The sequence below is a fragment of the Brassica oleracea genome, chromosome C6, assembly GCF_000695525.1.
Source record: "Brassica oleracea var. oleracea cultivar TO1000 chromosome C6, BOL, whole genome shotgun sequence".
Taxonomy (NCBI): domain Eukaryota; kingdom Viridiplantae; phylum Streptophyta; class Magnoliopsida; order Brassicales; family Brassicaceae; genus Brassica; species Brassica oleracea.
Window position 1 is genome coordinate 2,149,042 of NC_027753.1, and position 25,078 is coordinate 2,174,119.

General features: G+C 35.7%; 2 protein-coding genes across 2 annotated transcripts; both read left to right on the forward strand.

The window, feature by feature from the left end:
* The first annotated feature begins 5,291 nt into the window (after positions 1 to 5,291).
* Positions 5,292 to 12,995, forward strand: LOC106299266 (4-substituted benzoates-glutamate ligase GH3.12-like). The gene is made up of 4 exons (XM_013735384.1): positions 5,292 to 5,643; positions 5,711 to 5,812; positions 8,656 to 8,734; positions 11,877 to 12,995. The coding sequence occupies exons 1-4, from the start codon at positions 5,375 to 5,377 to the stop codon at positions 12,993 to 12,995; spliced, it is 1,569 nt and encodes a 522-aa protein (XP_013590838.1). The 5' UTR covers positions 5,292 to 5,374.
* Positions 12,996 to 21,705: 8,710 nt separating this feature from the next.
* On the forward strand, positions 21,706 to 23,850 carry LOC106297201. The gene has a single exon (XM_013733485.1). The coding sequence runs from the start codon at positions 21,706 to 21,708 to the stop codon at positions 23,848 to 23,850; it is 2,145 nt and encodes a 714-aa protein (XP_013588939.1).
* Positions 23,851 to 25,078: the final 1,228 nt, after the last annotated feature.

A 25,078-nucleotide genomic window follows, 5' to 3' on the forward strand; every position in this document is an offset into this window, starting at 1 on the left:
ACTTGGACTTATGTTCACTGACAAATCCCCGTTAAAGCAAACCAAGCAAGTAATGTTCACTTGGACTAACTTCCGACTAATGCTAGGAGTGAATCGATCATGTGTTATGATCCACCCTATAAACCATTTAGGCCGAAGTCCAAGCCCAGACTGACCAAGTGATGATAATTTAGTTCCCAAAGAGAATCAAACCTAGGACTGATGTGGGTACATACTACATACCAACCCCAAGAGATTGTCACTAGGCTACCACCACTTAGTTGAAATTGTTGTGGGTAAACTTTTTATAATAACTAACTCCACCCACGAAAGGCTCCATATCCAAAAATCCCCGAATGATTTATTTGGAGAAGTATAGTATAACTATATCGATATCGAACCAATGACTTCTGGCAGTCGTCAGTGAGAATCTCAAGAAACTATTAGACCACCTTGATATCTCGCCCAAACAACCTTAAGGGAGATATTCATTCATAACGTCATCATGAATATTTATGTTGTTTTACTATACAAGGAAAGTGTCATCTCTTGAATTAGAGGTTTTTGTGTGCTTAGTCTTTAGTAGATCCCCTTGTATACTATCCGTCCATAATCTATGTGGGGTGACAAAAATTGTGTTCTTGAGAGGTTTGCATAAGACTCCAAAACTACTTTCATCATTGTTTTATTTCACCGGTTCCTATTTTTCGCATGGTAAGCAGTGCCGTGCAACAAGAAACCTTCGCTTGTGGCAACAAAAAGGTGTTATATGTTTTTGTAGTTAGTAATTTTTTTTTTTTTTTTGACGTCGAACGGCCATTCTATTACTCAAGCTTGAGGTGGTCTGGGTAACCAGACCGGAATAGAACAACCAATAAAAAGTAATTTTTGTTAGTTAGTAATTATTTATATGTTTTTTCTCATTTGTAATATGTAGTATTATTATTTTTATGTTAGCTTATGGCAACATAAATGCACGCACGGCTCTTGATGGTAAGTCGAAGTTTGGATGTGGCTACAAATGGAAGTTACTTTTTTGTGTTATCAACTAAATGATCATAGAAACTGGTATTAATCCGGTAACTTGAAACAATAATCAACCGTGCTTTGCTTAGAACGGGGAAACTAGGGGGAAACTATGTGACTTGAGAGAAATAATAAAAGTTATAACGCTTTGTACATACAGTATTCGTAAGACAATATGACAATTTATGACAAATCATTCAAAACATCCAAATAAATTGGTCAGCTAACATAGACAAACACCAGATACTGGACTGTGTATATGAGAACATGCAGAGTATGCATCTATCAAATCAAATTTTGGACCTGGCATGATTGCATTGGATTAAAATAGCTTTGGAATGGTTTAGAAGGTTGCCAATGAAGAAGAGCTTACCAGAGCCTAGAAGGTTCCACTTCTGAGCTTAGGAGCAGATCGTGAAGAAGAGAGTATAAAGAGAAAGCTTCACATGGAGATGAGTTTTATGCTTTGATTGTTGTATGTTCTTAGACGTTATGTCTGGACTTCTCAGTCGCCATGAGACTGATGATCTTAGTGTAGCTCGCCATGAGAGGGAAGCTAAAATTGTACTTCAAAGCTATAAACGTTGTTCTTTGTTACAGAGTTCTATAGATCCGGATAGTCAAACTCTATCAGTTGCTCTCTTGGGGAACATCTCTAAAACGAAAGGGTAAAGTTTGCATCCATTTTGTCTGCTTCGATGTGGGACTCCACCGCTTTCAAATTCACTTACTCCCATATATCATCCAGCAACAACACAAACTTTCTCCTCCTGAGTACATTGTGAATGTCAAGGGCTTTCTGGTTTTCATTTTATTTTTTGGTCCTACTCCTCTTCCTCGAGGCCTAGCTTTTTGGCAATGTTTCCTTAAATCCTATGGATCTCTGGACTTTTAGACTCCACAGCTGATATATGGTGTTTTTGGCACCATTGTACATATATTTTCTAACTTGTTTTCAATGTTTATCGAGTTAATCATGTCCTTTTCGAGTCATTTCAGGTCTGGAATAGGCTAAAAGCATGAAGAAAGGAGAAAGAATTGGAACCTTTCCCCGCAGAACAATCATGTGGAGCAGTCTGACGGTTGATCCCCAGGCGATTGTTCCCGACATTTATGGAAGTTTCCATATCTTTCAAAGATTTGCCCTAATCACTTATTCCCTCCTCTGAAGTCGATGGCGCTTCCGTATAAAAAGCCATCCCTATCTTTATTTTCTTTTACGCCAGTTTTGCAAGAAGACCTAGACTCATTATTTTGGATTTTGCTATTGTAAGGGAGACGACTCCTCTTCTCACCAAGAAGATCATCCTGAACCATATTGATTTCTCTCTGGAATTATATGCAGTATCATTCAGTTATTATGTCTGGTTCATCTTGTTTAATGGCTGAGTAGTCGGCTAACTTGGCTAGGGTTCTAGGGTGTTGGTCATAAAAGCTAAACATAAATAAGCGATCATATTGTGTCTTTGTTCATCTCTGTTCTTAATGCTAGCTTTAACCTGATCACTTACTGCTAGATCTTAGGTTTAATCTGCTCATTAACCGTGTAGTAGATAACTTGATATTGGGTGAATGAGACGAGCATCCCTAGTCAGCGAAAGTAGATATTAGGGTGCTCGGTGAACCTATCGGACTTGATCTTTATTGCTTGCAGTCGATCCCTTTACCAAACGAGAGTTTAGGTGTCAGGGTCGATTCGCAAAGGGAGCATCATCACGATAGTGAGCTGTTCTACTCGAGTGATCCGTGTTCTAGATTGTGCTGCAATGTGCTTGAATAAATGTTTGGTTTAGCATCGACACCCGATGAGAAACCCTAGACTGACTTCTCTTTAATATTGAATTTACTCTTTGCAATCATTTACTTTACTTGCACGTCACTACTTAAATCAAAACCCTACCATTAGTTTTAGCTAAGTTGAAAACTCATAAGAATAAAGTGTAGACTGGTCCTCTGGATTGAATCTTAAATACTACAATTACCACTGTTAACTTGACAGTATGAAAGGTTCAGTTTTAGTGTATCAATAGCATATCACAAGTTCACAACCTCGAATCTACACATGTTTCAGTAAACATGTTGTTGAGTTGTGTAAGAAGGGTGGTTTTGCCTATTCCACCCGTGCAATACATAACCACAATATCGACTCCTTGTTCCATGAAATGAGTCCATACCCTTCGAGCATTAGTTCTTGACCAACAATAGTGGGTTGAACAGGCATCTCATCCACCTTTGGTCTCGAAGTCGTCTCAGTCACCACAGTAAATTCACAATGAGAACTGAGACTCTCAACCTCCTTCAACATGAGAACAACCCTTTTCCCATAAAGATAGCTCAATCTCACATTTCTAGAAAAGAAACCCACAAAGACACAACCTTTGAAGCTCAAAGTTATTAGTGCTAAGTGCTGGATCAATCTATAATATTAAAGCAGAATCCCTCATAAGATTCTGCCGTTAGTTATTAAAGTTATTTACAATGCATGCCACTCATTAACGTAAACTTTTCTTTATTTTTTTTAAATCACCTAGAATAGATACACTCCTATAATTATGGCATCTTTTTTATTCTTCATTTCATTATTTTGATTTTTTTAAATAGTTTTAAGCAACAATCCATATCATGTAACCAATTGTACACATAAACATATTTCATACGATTTTCCAAATGTGGCTACAAATATTTTGCATTTAAAAATAGATATTTAAACAAGTAAATAAAATCTATATTTAAGGTTCAATAAATCTATCATAGCTTAGATACGATTTGGGCTCAATACGCTCGTATTAAACGTTTTAGTTTATGGGTTTTGAGTTTGATTAAATTTTGAAAAAATTAATAATTATTTTCACAAAATTAACATTTTTTGATATTGGTCATCCAAAACATATAAAACAACTATTAAATAATGTTTTTTGCAAAAAATTATTAAAAATGTTACAAAACAAATTATATACAAATTCAAGTAAAACTTGTATGTTATAAAATAAAATCTTTAAAAATAGACAATCCCGCTCTTTTAAAGCAGGGTCAAAATCTAGTTATTATTAAAGCTCATGGCTTATTTGAATAATTGTAAATTAGTGAAAAGAAATGGGCATCGGCCTTAATTGTGCTAAATGAAAAGAAAGAAAGAAAGTCCCACTTCGGGAAGAGGAGCAAAAGTGAGAGAGATCTCCCAACGCTCGCACCGCCGCCGTCTAGCTCGGCTTGGGCTTGGTGAAGGGCCATAGGCTCAATATGGTTCTTTTGGACCAAATTAAGCCCAACGTTTTTGCCCATTTAATTCAAAAACAACATGTTTTTTAATATTTTAAACAACATGTAGTTCGTTTTAAAACAACACGTTGTCTCTCTTCTTGACGATAAGATTAAACGATAAAGATCTTGCGGAGTAAGTTTCGTAAGGTCTTAGCTCTGAGATCTTCGCGAGATTTCCGCCAACATGCGTACGTGCTGCATCAGTTACGGAAAGTGGCTTGTCAGATAGAGTGTTTCTAGTCATGTTGTGGGTTGGATGAATTGTACTTGTGGCTTCATCGGTCTTTCTGATTATCTTGAGATTAGGATTAAGCAAGATATTCATCTTTGCTTTTTTCCAGTCAGTTTTATGCTAACATGAACTTCTGGTCACTTGAGCATACATCTCTTATTAAGAACCAAATAGCGACAAGAATTGCAGATAGCATGACTTCTGAATAAAGGTATCAATCATACATTTCCGCTAGGGATCCTTCGTGGCTTCGACTCTGACTGGAAAAAAGAGCGGGGACTACGGAAATTCGTCTCAATTAATCCATGAACTATGTTCTGGTTCGACGGTTTTTTTTTGTGTGTTTCTGTTGCTCATACGAGCTCTTTACACCATCAATTGGGGGTTGTGATAGATCCGGTATCTGTCACCAAACATTTGTGTTTTTGATCAATTGAATTACTTAGTATTGAAAAAGAAAAAAAAATTAATTTCTTACGGTAAACCTTTATTGATAAAGAATTTCTCACGGTATACCAACATGTCGAATATAACACTACTATATTAGCATGTTCCTACATCTTAGTACAAATAAATTAATGTATTTGATAGTGAGAGTGTCACATGCCATTGCTAATTAATTGATCGATTCACATAATCCCTCTCATAGTCTGTTCCTCTCCTAAAGTTAGAGATAAATTGATGTATCTGACAGTACCATATGTTATTGAAGAAATCAATTTACACAAATTTCTAAGTTTTGATAGACGCAATTTAAAATATACAAATACAATCGAATCGAATCGAATCAAATCGCTTGAATACTTTTCTATAAAATACTACTAGCCACATAAAGAACCTTATACTTGAAGTGAATGAGAGCATAACCAAACAAAAATGACTTCGAGCTTCAAACTCAGCGATCTGGAAGAGGTAACGACGAACGCAGAGAAGATACAAAACGATTTACTGAAGGAGATACTTACACTTAACGCCAAAACAGAGTACCTGCGACAGTTTCTTCATGGAAGCTCGGATAAAACATTTTTCAAGAAACACGTACCGGTGGTGAGCTATGAAGATATGAAGCCTTATATTGAACGTGTCGCGGATGGAGAGCCGTCAGAGATTATTTCGGGTGGACCAATAACTAAATTCCTCCGAATGTATTCTTTTTAAAAACATGATAGGGTGATAGTTGATTCTAAATAATTTTGAATTTTCTGTGTGTAGCTCTGGAACTTCAGGGGGGGAACAAAAGATTTTCCCTGTGAACGATGATTTCGCTAAGAAGATGGGATACATTTTGGCTCTACGCTCTCTCGTTATGTCCAAGTAAATATTTTCTAGATGTTTTTCACAATTTATAATGATTACACTAAGAAAATGGGATACGTTTTGGCTCTACGCTCTCTCATTATGTCTAGGCATAGCGTTGGGGTATCAGGTCAGGTTGGTGTCGAATCCTTTTGGATCCAGGTCCTTCGGATCCTAGATAATTAGATCCAATTATGTGTTTGGAAATTTTTGGTTCGGATTTGAATCGGTTCTTTCGGATTCACTTCATGTATATAATTAAAATACTTATAAAAAACTTGTAACTTTCGGGTCCATAGCTATCCATTTCTGATTCAAATATTTAGGATCCGAAAAAGACATAAAATATCCGAACTCCATCAAAATTTAGTCGAAATCCGTTATATTTATCTAAAATTTTGCAAAATAACTAAAAATAAACTAGTAATAATTGAAATTAAATATTTTAAACTTTAAAATTGACTTTAAAATTTCATATTACTTTATTAAAACAATAGTAAAAAACATTTCAAATAAATTATAAAATTGAATATAGAAAATAAAATACATAAAATCATAGTTTCGGATATTCATGTTTCTGATCAGGTATAAATCGGTTCTTATGGGGTCGGGTCTATTAGAATCGGTTCTTTTTGGGTTTGGGTCTATTTGGATTGGTACTTTTCGGTTTTGATTCTTTTCGGTTTTGGTTATTTCAGATAGACTAATTTTGGACTCAATTTAATACTTACAAATTTGATTTGGTTTCGGATCGAGTATTATTGACTCGGTTCCGGTTCAGATATTTGGCAGAGGTAAAATGCCGAGGCCTTGTTATGTCCAAGTAGTTATGTCAAACTTTGAACTGTCCCATTAATTTGATTTTATAGGAGGTATGTGAACATTTTCATTATCTTATAAATGAAGCACTAGGTAATAATCTGCGTCTTGCACAAAATAAGATTATTAATTTTGTTATTTCTTAAGATAAGAAGATATTAGGTCTGCTTAATATGGATATCGGTTCGGTTTTTTGGTTTTTCATCTACTAAAATATAACTATTATTCTAAATCAATATTTATTTTGTTTATTCGGTTAAAATATTTGAGGTTTTTGGTTTTTTCGATAATAACCAAATACTATTATTATTTGTTTGGTTTCATGTTATATGAATTTTAGACAGTCCTGATGTCGAACCAATGGTTTCATATTATAATTTTTAAATGCATAAAAACTCAAATTAAATTTAGATAATAATTGAAGAAAAAGAAAAGAAAATTATGAAGACAAATCATTTCATTACAATTTGGTCGATGGTGAAAAGAAACATTAAAAAAATATTCCAACTTCCAAGAGAATTAGAATCCTCACTTGTAGTGAATATTTATTTATATAGGTGCTCACATTAATGTGCACATGTATATAGGGCTGAGAAAAATATCTGTAAATTTTGATTCGATTTGTTATCATTTTCGATTCGAACATAGAAATATGTAGCTCTACGAAGCAAAGCAAATACTGATATGCAATATCCGTAAAAAACGAAGCAAATCATAAATAATAATTTTTTTATATATATTTTTTAAAATGGATGTCCGATCTGATCCGTTATATGCATATATATATATATATATATACATACATATATTTAATGAATTAAATATATAAGTTATCTAAATATTATATTTTATATAAGTCTTACAATATTTTTATTTACTTAATTTATTAAATTAGTTATTAGTATTCAAAAAAGTAAATAAGTTTTTTTTTTGTAATAAAAAATATTATTTTACTTAGATTTTTAATTTATTTTTACGGATCGAATTGGATACTAGTTAAAAATCTAAAATTTTCCGAATATCCGGGACACCGTATATACGGATGGCTACGAATCTAATCGAATCGGATAATTATTTTTTGGACGAAACATATCGGATCACAATACCTCCAAAACCCTGAATATCCGATTCGTGCCCACACCTACATGTATGAGTATGTAAAAATATATAAAAATGGTTTATAAATATATAAAGATACCGTTAATTAACATTTAAATAAATTTTTGTTCAAAAAAACACATGAAAGATAAAATTTTAAAATTAAAACTAAGTAAAAATAAAACTACACATTAGTGAATTTTTTGCAAATTGTCTTTTTATGTAGAACATTTGTATAACCCGTAGAATCATGCATGTGAGTTTAGATTGAAAAAAACGTAAAATAGTATATAGTGTACTTTTATGTAGAGTTTGGGTAAGAAGCTATGTAGCACGGGGACGTCTATTTAGGTGCCGTACCGGTACCGGAAACGTTTCGGGGACGGGTACTTCACGGCGACAGCACTGGTACGGCTTGAGGACGGTTAGAGAACATAGCTATGAGTAAGACTAGTTTTTACGGGACATAATGCTTGTGTAATTGTTTTTTAACTGTCACTGTTATCTTGCTTCTAATTTTAGTTGGCAAAATAGACATATTATAGTAAATTATATCTAATTATGTTACTAATTATGTTAGAATTTATTTTTTTATAAATATTTTATATTTTTTACTAGTATATATTTGCCGTACCCGTATCCATAATTTTTAAATTTTCTTGTTTTCCGTCCCCGCTTCCGTTCCCGTTTCTGTCCCCGTATCCGTCCCGGTGCATCATAGGTAAGAAGCTCTTTGCATTTGATACGTCAGTGTATTCATTATTAAATTGATGTGAGACTGCCACGTGGCGAATATAATATGAACACATTAATGTTTTTCTTTTAATATATAGAGGATTATAAGGAGAAAACGAATCAGTAAAAAATCAATCATATTTAAATATAAGAAAAGTTAGTTATTTATAATTTTGTGAATATTTTAACATATATCACTTCGTTTGTAGGCATTCAAAAGACACAAGCGCCGAAGATGGAAAATCAATGGAGTTTCATTGCATCAAACCAGAATCCACAACTAGAACTGTCAATTGGTTGGGCAGCCCATGGGCAAACCCTTTGAAAATAAATATGGGCGGGCCACAGTTACACCCAAATACTATATGGGCTAATTGGGTTAAAAACCAACTTTGCCCATGGGTAAACTGGTCTAAACCAAATGGGTGTTGGGTTGGCCCAAAACAATTATTTTCTAGGGTTACGATGATTTTGGGGGAAAGTTCAGAAACTTCAGATTCCAGATGATTTCTTCTGCGATAGTCTTCTTCCTTCCCTGATCTCTCTTTTTCTTTCCCAGATTCTCGTACACACGAATCAGTCCTTACGCCTTGTCTTTAGTTATATGAATCAAGGTAAGTTTCGATTCATTCATTTTCTGATCAAAAACGACGATTTCACCGAGACCCTTAAAACTAAATCTCGTTTTTGATTGAAGGTTTCTCTTCTGGATAAAGACGTCATCTTCTTCTAAGGTTTAGCTCTGTCTCCATTTGATTCTCTTGAGATTTGGGTTTGAGGGTGAATGAATCTCGTTTTATATTTTGTGGTTTATTTTTAAAAATTCATAAGTCTCTCATTTCATGTTTTTATGGTTCGCTGTTTTAGTGTTCTTACGAATTGTTGAGAGACTCGTTATGTGATACTTTGTTTTCAAGAGTAAGATTTAAGGGTTTGAGGGGAACGTGAGATTCGCTGCTGAGATCGGTCATCATCTCACGCTTTTGGAAACCGAATTTAAGGATTTTTGTGGGGCCTACAGGTTTAGAAACCCTCTGGTTGACCCCGATAAAAATGCTCTAAGATGGGGTTTAGTAAAATCTGGATATCCATAAATTTTGATTCAGTTTGTTTTAAAAATTAGGATATCTATTACTTTACAAAAGAAAGTAATTTTTTAATTTAATATGTGTAAAAGATAAATTAAATTACAAAATATTTTTTTAAAGCGGATATTTGATCTCATATATATATTTAGAAATTATATGTATAAATAATGTTATTATATTTTATGTAAGTTTTATAATATTTTTATTTATTAAATCTATTATTTTATTATGACAGCTTTAAAAGTAAATATTATTTTTAATTTTGTAAGAATAAAATAATATTATTTTATATAGTTCTAGATATATTATTTATTTTTAAAAAAAAAAATTTATTTATACTGATTAAATAGGATATTCGTTTAGAAATATTTAAAAAAAATTCGATATCAAGACATCGAATATCTAAATAACTACAGAGCAGATAAAATCAAATAATTGATTATTTTGATAGTATTAATCTCACTCCTCTTCTTTTCTCCACCCTCTGTTTACTAAAACTCAAGCACTGGAGTTTGAGAAATACTGGGAAGAATACAACGACATCCTTGCAGTTGCTGCAGTTTTGGATCCAAGACTGAAATTTCACTTCTTAGAATATTGTTTCTCGGTTTTGGATCAGTCTACTTGTAAGAGAAGGTTGGCTAATGTTCGTTCAAAGATCTATAAACTGTTTGGAGCTTACAAGAAAAACCAGAGAATCAGTAGTGCTGCAACAACTTCGCAAGGAGAAATACCCGATGTTCCTGCCGGTTATGGGGTAAGTTATGCTCTGTAGTAATTTCTGATAAGTGTTATGAATTTCTGATATCATATAAGTGATGTTTAACCTGTTTTTCAGGGCTTCTACGCCTTCTTTTCTCAGAAAGCTGTTGGCAGTGGCAAGTCTGCTCTCGACATATATCTAGATGAGCCATTGCTTGACATGGCCGCTTACAAGAAACTGAATGTGTTACATTACTGGAGAGACAACTCAGCTCGGTTCAAAGAGTTGGCAACAATGGCACGAGAGGTTCTGAGTATACCCATAACAACTGTTGCTTCAGAATCATCTTTTAGCATTGGTAGTAGAGTCCTTAACAAGTACAGAAGCTGTCTTCTACCTACTAATGTCCAAGCCTTGGTCTGTACAAGAAATTGGTTAAAAGGGTTTCCTGAAATGGGTTAGTGTTGGTTATAATCTATTCATATATTAAATTGCTTCAGAATTTTCATACTTTTTTTTTGTAGGTGATGAGTCTGTTGAGAAGACAGAAGAGGAGAAAGAAGAAGAGGATAAAGAGAAGGAGAAAGAAGAAGAGAGTGGAGAGTCTATAAACTTGAATTGAGGTATGATTCTACACATTGAAATGTTCTAGCTATTGATCTGAAGATAAATGATTTAGTTTACTCTTGCAAGTTGCAAGTAACTTGTTTGAGTTTGTGGGCTAATGAATCTCATTTTTTGTTTTGTTTTGGATTCAAAAACCAGCATTTTCATTCACTTCACCAGGTATCTCTTGGACTCTCTTCTCTGTTATTTATGCTCTCTGCTTTGATTAGGTTAGGCTAATTAACAATGTGTTCTGCTTTGGTCATATTGAAAAGATCGTTTTGAAGTTAGTCTTCTTTGTCCTTAACACTGTGTTCTGATTGCTATATGTCAGCGTTGTTAACACTGTGTTCTGATTGCAATATGTCATAATTGCTATATTTTTTCTCATTAACTTGGGTCAAAATCTTCTCATGTCTGGTTTTTATATCTGCAAAGGTTGAATCTTCTTTTTTGTTTGTTGTTGCAGGCTGCAAATAAGAGAGATAAAGTTACAAAGCCGGAACAAAGTGAATTCATAAACAGTGTTAAAAATTTAAGTCTTTTGAGATTGTTTCAGATTTTCAGATTTTTCAATGTTGTTTAAAGTTTCAAAATTTTACTACTCAATTTTGAATATTTCTATCACATTTCAATGTTGTTTAATATTCAAAGTGAACTTAAATTGAATTTAAACAGATTTGGACATGTGTTCAGAAAAAAAAACTTGGGTTGACCAGTTGGGTAATGGGTGTTATTGGGTGTGGGTGTTGTTGGGTGTGGGCTAAATATGGGTGTGGGTGTTTTGAGCCCAGAAAAAAACACACCCAGTTGGACATACCCATTTGGGTGCGGTCCAACCCAATTGACAGACCTATCCACAACCCTCTCCGGCTTACCCATTTCTACAGTATCTACATGCTTTTTAGTGAGTGACTATTTCAAAAACCGGCCATCAAAAGGTAAGTCAGAGGTCACAAGCCCCGACCAAGTCACCTTGTGTCCGGATAGCAACCAAAGTATGTATTGTCATCTTTTGTGTGGGCTTTGTCAGAGAGATCAAGTTGTGAAAGTTCGTGCTTCTTTTGCTTATACTTTGGTCCGAGCAATCAATTTTCTTGAAAAATACTGGAAGGAGTTGTGTAGTAATATCCGATCAGGTCATGTTAGCGACTGGATCACTGACCTGAACTGTAGAAACTCTGTTTCGGTCATTCTCGGAAGACCTTTTCCTGAATTAGCGGATTTGATTGAAAAAATATGCAGCCACAAGTCATGGGAAGGTATCATCACACGGCTTTGGCCCAAATCCAGGTCTTTGGAAGCCATTTTTACAGGACAAATGGCTCAATACATTCCAATACTGGAGTTTTATTCCAACAAACTTCCCCAAGTTTCCACAGTATATGGATGTTCTGAAAGTACGTTTGGGTTTAACGTGGATCCTCTTAGCAAACCACAAGATGTTTCTTACACATTTTTGCCCAACATCTCCTACTTTGAGTTCCTACCTATTGACCATGAGAGAGACATAGCCAGCATTGTTGATCTTGTGAACGTCAAACAAGGGTGTTACTATGAACCTGTGGTCACTAATTCTTTCGGTTTAACAAGATATCTGATTGGAGATATTCTACAGGTTGTTGGGTTTTACAATAGTACACCTCAATTTAGATTCGTGCGCAGAAAGAATATTGTTTTAAGTGTCGAAACAGAGATGACAACTGAGGAAGACATTTTAAGGGCTTTGGCTCGGGCGAGTCTTGTTCTTGAGTCTTCTTCAGATGTAATGCTGATGGGCTTCACATGCTATGCTGATGTCTCCACTTTTCCAGGTCACTATGTTTTCTACTGGGAACTCAAAGCTAGAGCCATCAAAGATGTTGAACCTGATAAAAAGGTATTGGTGGAATGTTGCTCTGTATTAGAGGAATCATTTGATGCTCTTTATAGGAGACTTAGGAGTAAAGGTGGAGTCATTGGAGCTCTAGAGATAAGAGTGGTGCAGAAAGGAACATTCGATTCTCTCATGGAATATTTCACCTCCCAAGGTGGTTCGACGGCTCAATACAAGACACCCATATGTATCAACTCTTCAGAGGCCTTGGCGGTTCTTGAGAGTAAGGTTCTTTCTCGATTCTACAGTGAAAGATCTCCTCCTCTTGACTCATAGTTGTCTGCATGTCTTTTCTTATGGTTTTATGTAACAAACATCTGGTGCAGTGTATCCTTATCCTTTTCAGGGAAGAACGTTGTACTAGTCAAGGCTCTTTACAAAAAAGAAAGACGTTGTATTAGTCTTTTTTACATGTGTTTTCTTACTCTAATGTTGCTTTGGGTTTTCAATTTTCAAAATCTATTTAGTTTTATGTTGTTTTCCTTTTCTTCCGGTATGATGTATTATGTATCTTTTGCCTTTTTAGTAATAACAAAAACTGTAGATTAGTTTTATCTAAGTTACTATAACTATGAATACAAGATCCGTTTATATAAAAATGTTGATTGAATTTGCCAAGATACCAAGTCTTTCATATGGAAACATCTGCTCAAGTAGGATTTAAACAATGTAATGAGAGCAGAATCATTCCCACCTACTATCAAGTCGTCGACGTAGACTAGTACGAACAGTGAGGCTCCTTTGCGAGTCAATGTGAACAGAGAGTAGTCCTTGTAGTTTTGTTTGAACCCAAATTCAAGAAGAGCTTTGGAAAGCTTTGAGAACCAACATCGAGGTGATTGACGAAAACCGGAGATGGCCTTCTTAAGTCTGCATACACGGTTGTCATCAGGCGTAGAGAAACCAGGAGGCAACTTCATATACACCTCTTCTTCTAGATCACCATGCAAAAATGCATTATGAACATCCATTTGTGAAAGTTCCCATCCTCTAGATACTGCAACTCCAAGTACAATTCTCATAGTAGTCATTTTCACAACTGGTGCAAACGTCTCAGTGTAGTCAATCCCTTCTTCTTGATTGTTTCCACACGCAACAAGTCTTGATTTTGGTCGCTCCAATGTTCCATCGGCATTATACTTGTTTTTATAAATCCATTGACATCCAATAACTTGTTTGTTTGGAGGTAAAATTGTTACTTCCCATGTGTCTCTGTCTTCCAACGCAACAATCTCATGTTTCATAGAACCACGCCATATTTTGTGTTTGACAGCCTCTCTATACGACTTTGGTTCAAAATGCTCTGTGATGGTTGCAGAGAAACTCTGCATCGCAGGAGAGAGACGATGACATGACATATACTTAGTTAAGGGATATAAGGACGTACCAGACTTTGATGGACACGGAGTAGAAGCAGGTGAGCTCGGGGGTTTATCATTGTGTTGTGCTGAGTAAAGCACATATGGAGAAAGCAAAACAGATTGTTTCTTTTCACGTCTACCACGTCCTAGGTGTCCATCTGTTTCTGTGGTGGTATTATTCTGGACTGTCGTAGTAGCAGAAGAAGACTCCTGATCAGTGACTTCAACTGGAGAAGAACTAACTCCCCCTGTCTCAGTGATGTCTCCCCCTTGCTCATTACCCGACGGCACGACTGTATCTACAGAAACTTCCAACTCTCCAGGATCTTCCATGTCCACTATTTGTGGGATCATATGATTAGGAACAGTCGCGTCAGAGGATTTGTCCGTCGGAGAGATGTCTCTGTATGGAAAAATATTCTCGTGGAAGACCACATCACGAGACACAAACAACTTGTCTGACTCCAAATCGCAAACCACCCAGCCTTTTTTACCCATAGGATATCCAAGAAATACACAACGAGAACTCCGAGGATCAAACTTGTCTTTGTTTCGCGATATGCATCGAGCATAGCAGATAGTACCAAACACTCGTAGGTTTTCATAAGAGAGAGGAGATCCGTAGAGCAACTCATATGGTGTTTTGTTCTTCAACACAGCCGTAGGCGTTCTGTTGATCAAGTAGGTGGCTGTCATCACACTTTCGCCCCAATACTTCTTAGGCAAGTTACCCTGAAAGAGCAATGCCCTAGCCACATTCAAAATATGTCTGTGTTTTCTCTCTACCCGGCCGTTTTGTTGTGGAGTCTCCACGCACGATGTCTGATGAACAATTCCTTCGTCAGCAAAGAATTTTCGCAAGCACAAGAATTCTGGACCATTATCGCTTCTTATAGTCTTGATATGTTTCTGAAACTGTCGTGTAACAAACGCACAAAACGTTTTAAGTGCATTTGGAGCCTCTGATTTTTCTAAGAGCAGTATCGTCCATACAGCACGCGAGAAATCGTCAACGATAGTAAGGAAATAACGTGATCCATTAGTTGATGGTTCCCGATATGGACCCCAAAGATCGCAGTGCACTAAATCAAATGAATCAATTGCTTTATTAAGACTGAGAGAAAACGTGTCCCGAGTTTGTTTAGCTCGCAGACAAACACCACATGACTGTTCTAAAACACCCAAATTATTAGAAAAACCACCAATTGAGGCTAAAACTGAAAGAACTTTAGATGATGGATGTCCCATACGATGATGCCACAAATCCATGCTTGAATCCACACTCATGCAACCAGCCTGAAATGCAACTGCACCTTCGTAATGATAAACCCCGTTACGCTCTCTACCCGCTCCAATCAAAGTCTTCGAAACGAGATCCTGTATCACACAAAACTTTTTAGTGAACAACACAAAGGTTGCAACATCACGAAGAAGCTGAGCAACAGAGATGAGTGTAACAGATAAAGAAGGTGCAAAGAACACATGTCTTAAAACAAGACGACCCGCAAGATTCAGACTTCCGTGACTTGTAGCCCACACAATTTGTCCATTTGGAAGAGATATAGGACAAGGTGCAATTTTCATTACGTCTGTAAGGATTTTGACATCTCCCGTCATATGATGTGAGGCTCTGGAATCTATGACAATGTCAAACCGTCGATCCTTTCCAAACAAAAGTAATTTTTCTTCTTTACCTGTAAGTTTCTCGTTTTGAGCTGATTTTTGATTGTTCAAAAACTGAGCAAGAGTTGTCCACTGGTCTGCGGTAAAGTTTGGAATTATGTTCCCTGAGTGTCAACACCGTGCGTAGATTCCGCAATCTGTGTGTTGTAAGCTCGAAATCCCGAGCCTCGTCCACCGCGACCTCTTCCTTGAACATCTCTGCCTCTGGTTCCTCTGTCTCCTCCTCGTCCACCGTTTGGTTTGTTCTTATCCCACCAATCAGGATAACCAATAACTTGGAAACAAATCGTGGAATCATGGCCTTGTTTTCCACAATGAGAACAAACCGTCGGTGACTTCGTAAATCTTGTGGCAGCTGCCTGCGCATTCGTCACAGTAGGTTGAACAAGAGAAGATGCGATCGTAGCAGAGAATCCCACAGCCGGTATCTTATCGTCAGAAGTTCTCATGGCATTGAGATGTCTCTCCTCTTGAATAATCTGAGAGTAAACAGAGTCAAGATTGAGCTCCATTTGTCTACTCAACAGATTCGATCTAGTCGTTCCGAACCGCGAGTTGTCTAACCCCATCAGGAATTGATGCAGTCGATTTTTTTCTTGCATCTTCTCATACTTCAACATCGAACCACACTCTGAGCTCCCGCAACAGCATGAGAACCCTTTTTCAAAATCAGCAAGATCATCCCACATGATTTTGAGTTTACTGAAATATTTTTCCACCGTTTCACCGTTTTGCTTACATGCCACAATATCAGCATGTAACTGATGAATACGTGTATCATCACTCACCGAGAACCTCCTCTGGAGACTTCCCCACATAGTCTTAGCGCTATCGACCAACGATATTGAAGGCCATAGCTTAGGTTCCACGGCGCTATAGATCCATCCAATAACCATAGCATTCACCATATCCCACTTCTCTTCCTCTTCAGTTTTTCCCACTGGACGTTTTAAGGTTCCATCCACAAACCCAATCTTCCTTTTGGTACCAAGAGATTTCATCATTAGCTTCGACCACCTTTCGTAATTCGCTCCATTCAACAGAATCGGAGTTTGAACATGTCATGTACTGTCTGACGGATGCAGATAGTAAGGAGACATGCGGACATCTGGAGTAGCAGAAACCAATCCTGCTACACTACTTGTCAAGCTTGATTCTGTTCCAACCATTGTTTAAAGATGCAGAACGAGATCAAGAGATAAATCGAAATAAAATCTATTGGTTTGGCTCTGATACCATGCCAAGATATTAAGAATGTTTCTGTGTTATTCCAATCATAGTTTACAATGGTATTTATACAAGGAGAGTTCCCTATAAAATAGGAGATAAACATGAACTCAAACTTATCTAACGAACTACACTTATCGTATCGTATAAACTTCATCATTATCCTAATAGAATTGAATAAAAAATAACAAAGACCGTAATATATAAGATCATACTTACACTTCTGGAAATTGTTATGCCACTTCTATATCTAGCTAAATTTTTTTTTTTAAAGTTTTTTTTGTACGGCCTTCATAGGCCGAAAGCGCCAAGTCATAAGAATCTATAGTGTTATATTTAAGTGTAGTTGAATCGGATTAATAGTCCATTTAATATATTAACTTATAACAAAATTACCGCTTTGTTATGGTAAACCTAAGACTTAGTGTTTAGATTTTATGTCCAACGTCATTCCTTCCACAATCATTGACGTCTCAAGCTCCCACAAATTCACAAACTGCAAAATCAACTGTAATGCAGTTTCATAACAAACAAAAAAAGTATAAACAAAGGCAGATCCTGAAATTTTGAGGATTATAAAAATTTAGGAAATGTTTAATATATATATATTATAAAAATTTGGATGTTTATATATATATGTTTCTTAAAATTTTAGTTGGCTATAGACAAATGCTTTGGTAAATTATGCTTAAGACCAACTCTGTATACAAGGTATAAACCCAGACCCCTAGCAATGAACCATTAGAAACAGAAAACTATCAGTCAGTTCTAGAAAAAGGAGAAAAATGCTGAAACATACTCCACATAAATAATAAATAAATAGAAACTAAAAATTAAAAAAAAATGTCAAAATAAATCCAAATGTAAGAGTTGCTATAGCCAACAAAAAAAATAGTAATCTAACAGAGAACAAAAATAATAGAACTCACCAATAAATATTTTGGACATGTTCAATCAATTCATGTACATTCAAAAGAAAACTAAATAATAACCAACCAAACTAAAAGTAGTAAGCAATTATGTATTTTGTTATAAACATTTTGTTATAAACACGTACACTGTAACAAATAATAAACCTTATAATAAACACATACATATATGGTGCTAAAAGATACATACATATATGACAATCTGATTAAAAAAAACAGACACATAAGATATGTTTATAATAAGGGATTTGAAAAGCAAGGCGTATGATACACATAAAACATATCATAACTAAGTGGTATAGATTCTCAAAGATCAAAATCACATACAGGGAAAAGAGCCTAAAACGACCCAACAATTTTCGTCTTGCTAAATACGATCCAAACAAGTGATCCATGCTAAATACATCATTAATTAGACTGAAATTCAAATAAATTATATGAACTTTAAAACATGCCTAAATTAACATTTACCGTGACAGAAGTTAGACACCCATTAACTTATCTTATACAATCGAAACGATGACGTCCATTTTGGTTAATTAAAAAAAAAAATCTCTTATGGAGGCTTGAACTCAAGTAATTGACAATTAACAAATGATTTTGACCACTAGGCCAAATTAAACAACTGATAATATATATAGCAATTATAAATAAATAACAACAAAAACAGTGTTATGAATTTCATGTGAAATTTAATTCATAAAGAAAGAAGATCACAATTTAGAGAAAGCAACAGAGACCTGGTCATGAGGAATGAGCTTGTCGAGTCTCTCGATAGCACCATTCCATGCATCGTGCCATATGTGCTTCAGCTGCTCAATCCCAAATTAAAATCATCAAACTCAAATTTGGACCCAATTTGATTAAATTGTCAAATTCCTAAGAAAGATAGAGAGACTGAATGAAATTAGAAAGGAGAAAAAATTCATAGACAGACATAATAAAATTTGTGGATGTAATACTGAGAATTTCCCATAGTGCAAAGAATCCCGCCGATGATTCCCAAAGGCAGAGCCGCTTCTAGCCACACCAACGACATATTCTTCTTCTTATTCCTTAGTGATCTTCCTCGTCTTTGTACCTAATCACATTATGTTATTTATTTTGAATAGTTTACTTTGACATAGTGGTCAAAGTGTTTGGTTATTGACGTCAAAGAAAGGGTTCGAGTCTCCATAAGAGATGGGGGTTTTATTAAGCAAAACGATCGTTTTGGTTAACGGAAGTTTCAGGTAGTTTATTTAAATTTTAGTCAGATTAATATCATATTTAGCACGGATCATTTGCTCAGGTTGTATTTAGCACGATAAAAATTGTTTGGGTCGTTTTAAGCCCTTTTCGCAAACACATACATATCCACCAAAATGGAATAAACAAAAGACACATAAGAAAAATATCATAGGAACAAATTTACTGGAAAAAGAGCAAGTACAAACAAAACAACAAGAAAAAAATCACAAAACACTAGTCATAGTCAACCTAACGCCAAAATAACAGTAGACAAATAAAAATAGAACTCACCAGTAAATATTTTTGGAATTCATTTGCGCCAAATCTTTTTTCCACATGTCTAATCAATTCATGGTACATTCAAAGTAAAACTAAATAATAACCAACCAAATTAAAAATAGCAAACAATTATGTATTTTGTTTTAAACTGGTACACTGTAACAAATAATAAGGGTTTAAATGTAAGGCATACCAAAATGTGGTTCTTCTACCTAAGTGGAGCCTCCATCTACCAATTTTCATTCAACAAAATATAAATAAATGTGTATCATCCACTTGTAGATAATTTTGAACCACAAGCAGCCAAAACTAATGAACAAATGAACGGATATGTCTATTAAGAGTAACTATGCTCCATAAAATAGGGTGTTATATTCAGTCCATCTTTCACTTTTATTTTTTTCAATTTTTAAAATAACAGTTTAATTTAAGAAAAAAAAGTGAAAAAGGCTCTTATATGGGATACGGAATGTATGAAGAATTTATCTCAATAACAAGTTACATTTGCAACGGATTGTTCTCAATTGGTGAATATGGTTTTAGCACTAGAAGAATGATCTGTCTTTGCAACTTATTAAGAAGACGTCAAGATTCTTCAAATAAGTTTTCATCAATCAGAACTCATTCATATACCCCAAACCCAGATTCAAAGGCGGACAGTCTTGCTCGAAGTGGTAGGAAACAATCGTCTTTCCTCGTTCATATGGATGCAGAGTTACCATCTTGGTTTGCAGAGTCTTAGTTGAGTCTGTTTATGTTGATAAAAAAAGTAAAATAAAAATAACATTGTCTTTTAATTTTTCATAAGTCCATACCTCCATTTATGATGTGGTTGACATCCTTCCCTTTTCTTTAATTTTTTCATCGCCTGCTCTATGTAACGTTCCTAATTAATGAAAGCGTTTTAACCAAAAACTTTCATTAATTATTCACTATGTAATATTTTTTCATTACTTGAACCAGTAAAACAAAATACATAAAAGAACTTTTCAAAGTGATTTATAAGAAAACACTTTATGTTTTCTTAACAAATTTCTAGATTACATATTATAAAATTAAATATATTTATGATTTCTAATTTACATATATATTGATTTAAAAGATTGATAATATACTATAGAAGTTTTTTTTGTAATTATTTCATGTAATTTATGAATATAAAATATTAAATAATAATGTTAAAGAATATATTTTGAAAATCATCCAAAATTTAGATATATATATATATATATATATTAATTTAGATATATATATATTAATTTAAAACCTAAAAATAATTATACATCTCTCTTTAAATTATTTTCTCATATTTTAAATAAAATTATAATTATGGCATCATAGTTTTTTTTAAATAATTACTTTTAGTTATAAAAATAGGAGTCCACAATTTATTTTCCCCTCGTAACTATTATATAGCATCAAATAACTATGACCTTGTTTCAAATTTCCATGAACTAAAAATTGTAAACTTATTATTCCCCGAAATAAAAACTTTAAATTTATTTCTCCCTCAGTCGATAATTCAAAACTTAATTATCCCTAGACTATGGTTCTAGCCGGTTTAGTGTTAATCAAAACAATTTTAACCAATTAAACCAAACCAAATCTAATTTAAACTAAATCCGACATATACAGACCCGACCTGGTTTCTTTTTCCTTCTTCTTCACCCGACTCAGATTTTTTTTCTACTTTTTCTTTTATTCTGACATATGTGTTATTGACCTGTGATTCCTGATCATGAGACTCATTATGTAGTTTCTCATAATTCAATCGTGTTTGTTTCTTGTTTTGTTTATGGATTCAATCGGGTCAGTGAATTTGACTTTGGTGATTCGCATATCTGTTATGGATTTAATCCTTGGCGATTGCTAGTTCATCAACTTTTTGTTAGGATTGGAAGGTTATGTATCATTAGTTTAATGGAGGAGCCAAAATCATAGTAGATTATAATAAAATCGGATGGCTTATGTTCGTAGATTTACAAGAGTCTGTTCATCTCTGTTGTAGTCAAAAACAAATTTTCTTTGATACTCAATAAAATTTTAAGATTGTTTTTCTTCTCTTTCACCAACTTAGCTTTCGTCTTCCTCTTATTTATTCAACTTCAAACGTAAGCTTTCTTCGATACATAAGAATGAAAAAAGAGGGAAAAATATGAGTATAGTGAAAAAGAACAAAGACTCGTCAATTTGAGAAAAAAGAGGGAAAAATATGTACTTATCACACATGAGATTCTACATACCCTCAAAAACTCAGAAGCAGTGGTTAATTGCTCAATGGCTGTCAAGACGGACATGAGTAAAGCATATGATCGGCTAGAGTGGCACTTTATTGAGACGGTTTTGCTCCGGTTTGGGTTCGCACACAGACTCGTCAATTTGATCATGCAGTGCGTAACCACGGTATCCTACTCCTTCCTTGTTAACGATTCAGTACATGGGAGAGTAGTACCGTCTGGAGACATCCGACAGGGAGATCCGCTATCTCCGTATCTCTTCATTATTTGTGGAGAAGTCCTCTCCGGCCTCTGTAAGAGAGCTCAACGAAGCGGCCATTTCGCTGGTATTGGAGTCGCTACATCTGCACCTCGTCTAAATCACTTGTTGTTCGCGGACGATACGATGTTTTTCCTTAACACAGATGAAGAAAGCTGCTCGACGCTCCTACACATCCTCCACCAGTACAAGATATCCTCAGGACAACTGATTAATGCATCAAAATCCTCAATCTCCTTCTCAGCTAAGACCCCGCAGGTAATACGGCAACGTGTTAAACTACACCTCGGGATTGAAAAGGAGGGAGGAACAGGTAAATATTTGGGTCTACCCGAACACTTTGGACGACGGAAAAAAGATCTCTTCACTGGTATTGTTGATCGCATTCGATGCAAAGCCGTCTCTTGGTCTAGCCGACAGCTTTCAAGTGCTGGAAAGCTCGTGATGCTAAAGGCAGTGCTTACTGTGGTTCCATCGTACGCCATGACTTGTTTCTTGCTCCCTATAAGTCTATGCGTACGAATCCAGTCCACTCTCACAAGATATTGGTGGGATGCATCACCGGAAAAGAAGAAGATGTGTTGGGTGGCTTGGGACAAGCTTACAAAGCCCAAAGCTCTTGGTGGGTTAGGCATCAGAGACATTCAGGCTTTCAACAAGGCTTTACTTGCGAAACTAGCATGGAGGATCATCACTAAGCCCGGCTGTCTACTTGCCCGGGTCCTAAATGGCAAGTACTGCATCAAAGCTCCTTTCCTCCAAGTACCTGAGACAAAGACGATGTCACATGGGTGGCGAAGTATCATCGCAGGCAGGGACCTACTTCTCTGCCAGTTAGGCAAGGTCATAGGCAATGGCGAAAGTACCAGGGTCTGGAAAGATCCTTGGCTCAGCACTGACCAGCCCTCCATCCCGATAGGACCAGCAACAGAAGTGGATCAAGATTTGGTCGTGGCTGATCTTATTTGTAGGGGAAGTGGAGAATGGAATATTACGAGAATCAAGGCCTCCCTACCGCACCTGCTACCGGAGATTCAACGTCTACAACCAAGCATTACAGGAGCTGCGGACTCATACGCATGGTTAGCTTCAAAGACGGGCACTTATTTTGTTAAGTCTGGATACTTCGTGGCAACTTCCATGGAACAGATTGAAGTTGACGAGGCCACAGAAGCACAGCGAGCTACACATCAGTCGCTAAACAAGGCAGTATGGGCCAGCAAAACCTCGCCTAAACTAAATTTGCTGTTATGGAAAATCATTCATGGAGCTCTGCCCCTAGGTGAAAATCTAGCAAAGCGCGGCATGCTTACTAACATCTCCTGCATCCGCTGTGGGGAATTCGAGACGGTGGATCACCTATTCCTCCACTGCACCTTCACAAGGCGAGTCTGGGCAGCGAGCATCTGGAACAACGACTTCTCACCGGCAGATACAGACTCTTTTACAACAGCCTTCTTGGAATCTACACGCGCAATCAACCTCCCGCCTTTAGGAGCAAAGGAAACTCTGTTCCCATGGATCCTTTGGGGGATTTGGACCGCAAGGAACTATCTCATCTTCGAAAATAGAGTTTTCGACCCCTCGGATATCTTTTCCAAGGCCGTTGCCAATGCTCGGGATTGGAATGAAGCTCAGCGATCACCCCCTACTCCACCTACAGTACAGAGCTATCGACTACCCCCCTCCCCTGCGAATACCTTTGCACTTCAATGCTTCACCGATGCAGCTTGGAACGCGGCGATGAACAAGGCGGGCTGCGGTTGGTATATGGTGAACTGTGAAAATGATGTGATTCTGCAGGGCACCCGTGTTTTTGAACACGTCTCGGCCCCTTTGATGGCGGAAGCCTTAGCCATCCGGTCAGCTCTTCTCCACGCGATCGACGCTGGAATCTCCTTACTCTGCATCAAGTCAGATTGTTAGGCACTTATCAGTGCCCTCTCCTCGACGTGCCACTCGGCTGGTATCTACGGAATCATTCGGGACATCGAGACGTTATCCTCTAGTTTTTCGCACATTTCCTTTAGTTTCATTTCGAGATCTGTAAACTCTAAGGCTGATTCTTTGGCCAAGTCCGCTTTGTACTCTGCTTCACCCAACTGATTTGTTTGGAGTTTTAATATATTTGGTGTTCAAAAAAAAAGTGAAAAAGAACAAAGAAACCGGGTCGGATTTGATTTAATATTGGATTTTGTTTGGTTTAATTGGTTAAAAAAAATTTGGTTAGCATTAAGCTGGGTAGAACCATGGTCTACGTGTAATTGAGTTTAGAATTTTTCGATTGAGGGAGAAATAAATTTACAGTTCTTATTTCGAGGAGAAATATGTTTACAACTTTTAATTCATACAGATTTTACAGTAAGTCATAGTTCGGTGAGGAACTGATGCTATATAATAGGTACGAGGGGAAATAGATCATCGACCCTAAAAATAGTAACATAAATTTGATATAGTTATTTAAATTTTCTACAGTATTTTATACCGTTTTTATTCGCTTTTACCATTTAAATATATGTTTTGGATCGCTAGATCCGCTTGATCCACTCTTGTACCTTTAGTTTCATTCTTGTTTCTCTTGATCCGCTTGATTTGTCGATCCGCTACTGTCGATCCTCTTTTCCCATTCGGAGTCTAAACCTCATAATAAACACTGATATATATATATATATATATGGTGCTAAAAACACATACATATATGACTACCTAATTAAAAAAAGAAACAGAAACATAACATATGCTTATATGAAGGAATTTAAAAAAAAAGGTGAATAAAATATACACATAAGACATATATCATAACTAAGTGATATAGATTCTCAAAAATCACAATCACATACACATCTACTAAAACCGAATAAACATAAGTCACATTAAGACCAATAACATAGAATAACAATTATTGGAAAAAAGTGCAAGCACAAACAAAATAACCAGAAAAAAAATCATAAAGCACATTCATCATCAGCCTGACACCAATTTAGTAGTAGAGAACAAAAAAAAATAGAACCCAACAATAAATATTTTTGGAATCCAAGTACGACAAATCTTTTTTACACATGTTAAATCAATTCATTATACATTAAAAAAAAACTAAATAATAATCAACCAAATAAAAAAATAGTAAGTAATTATGTATTTTGTTATGAACCGG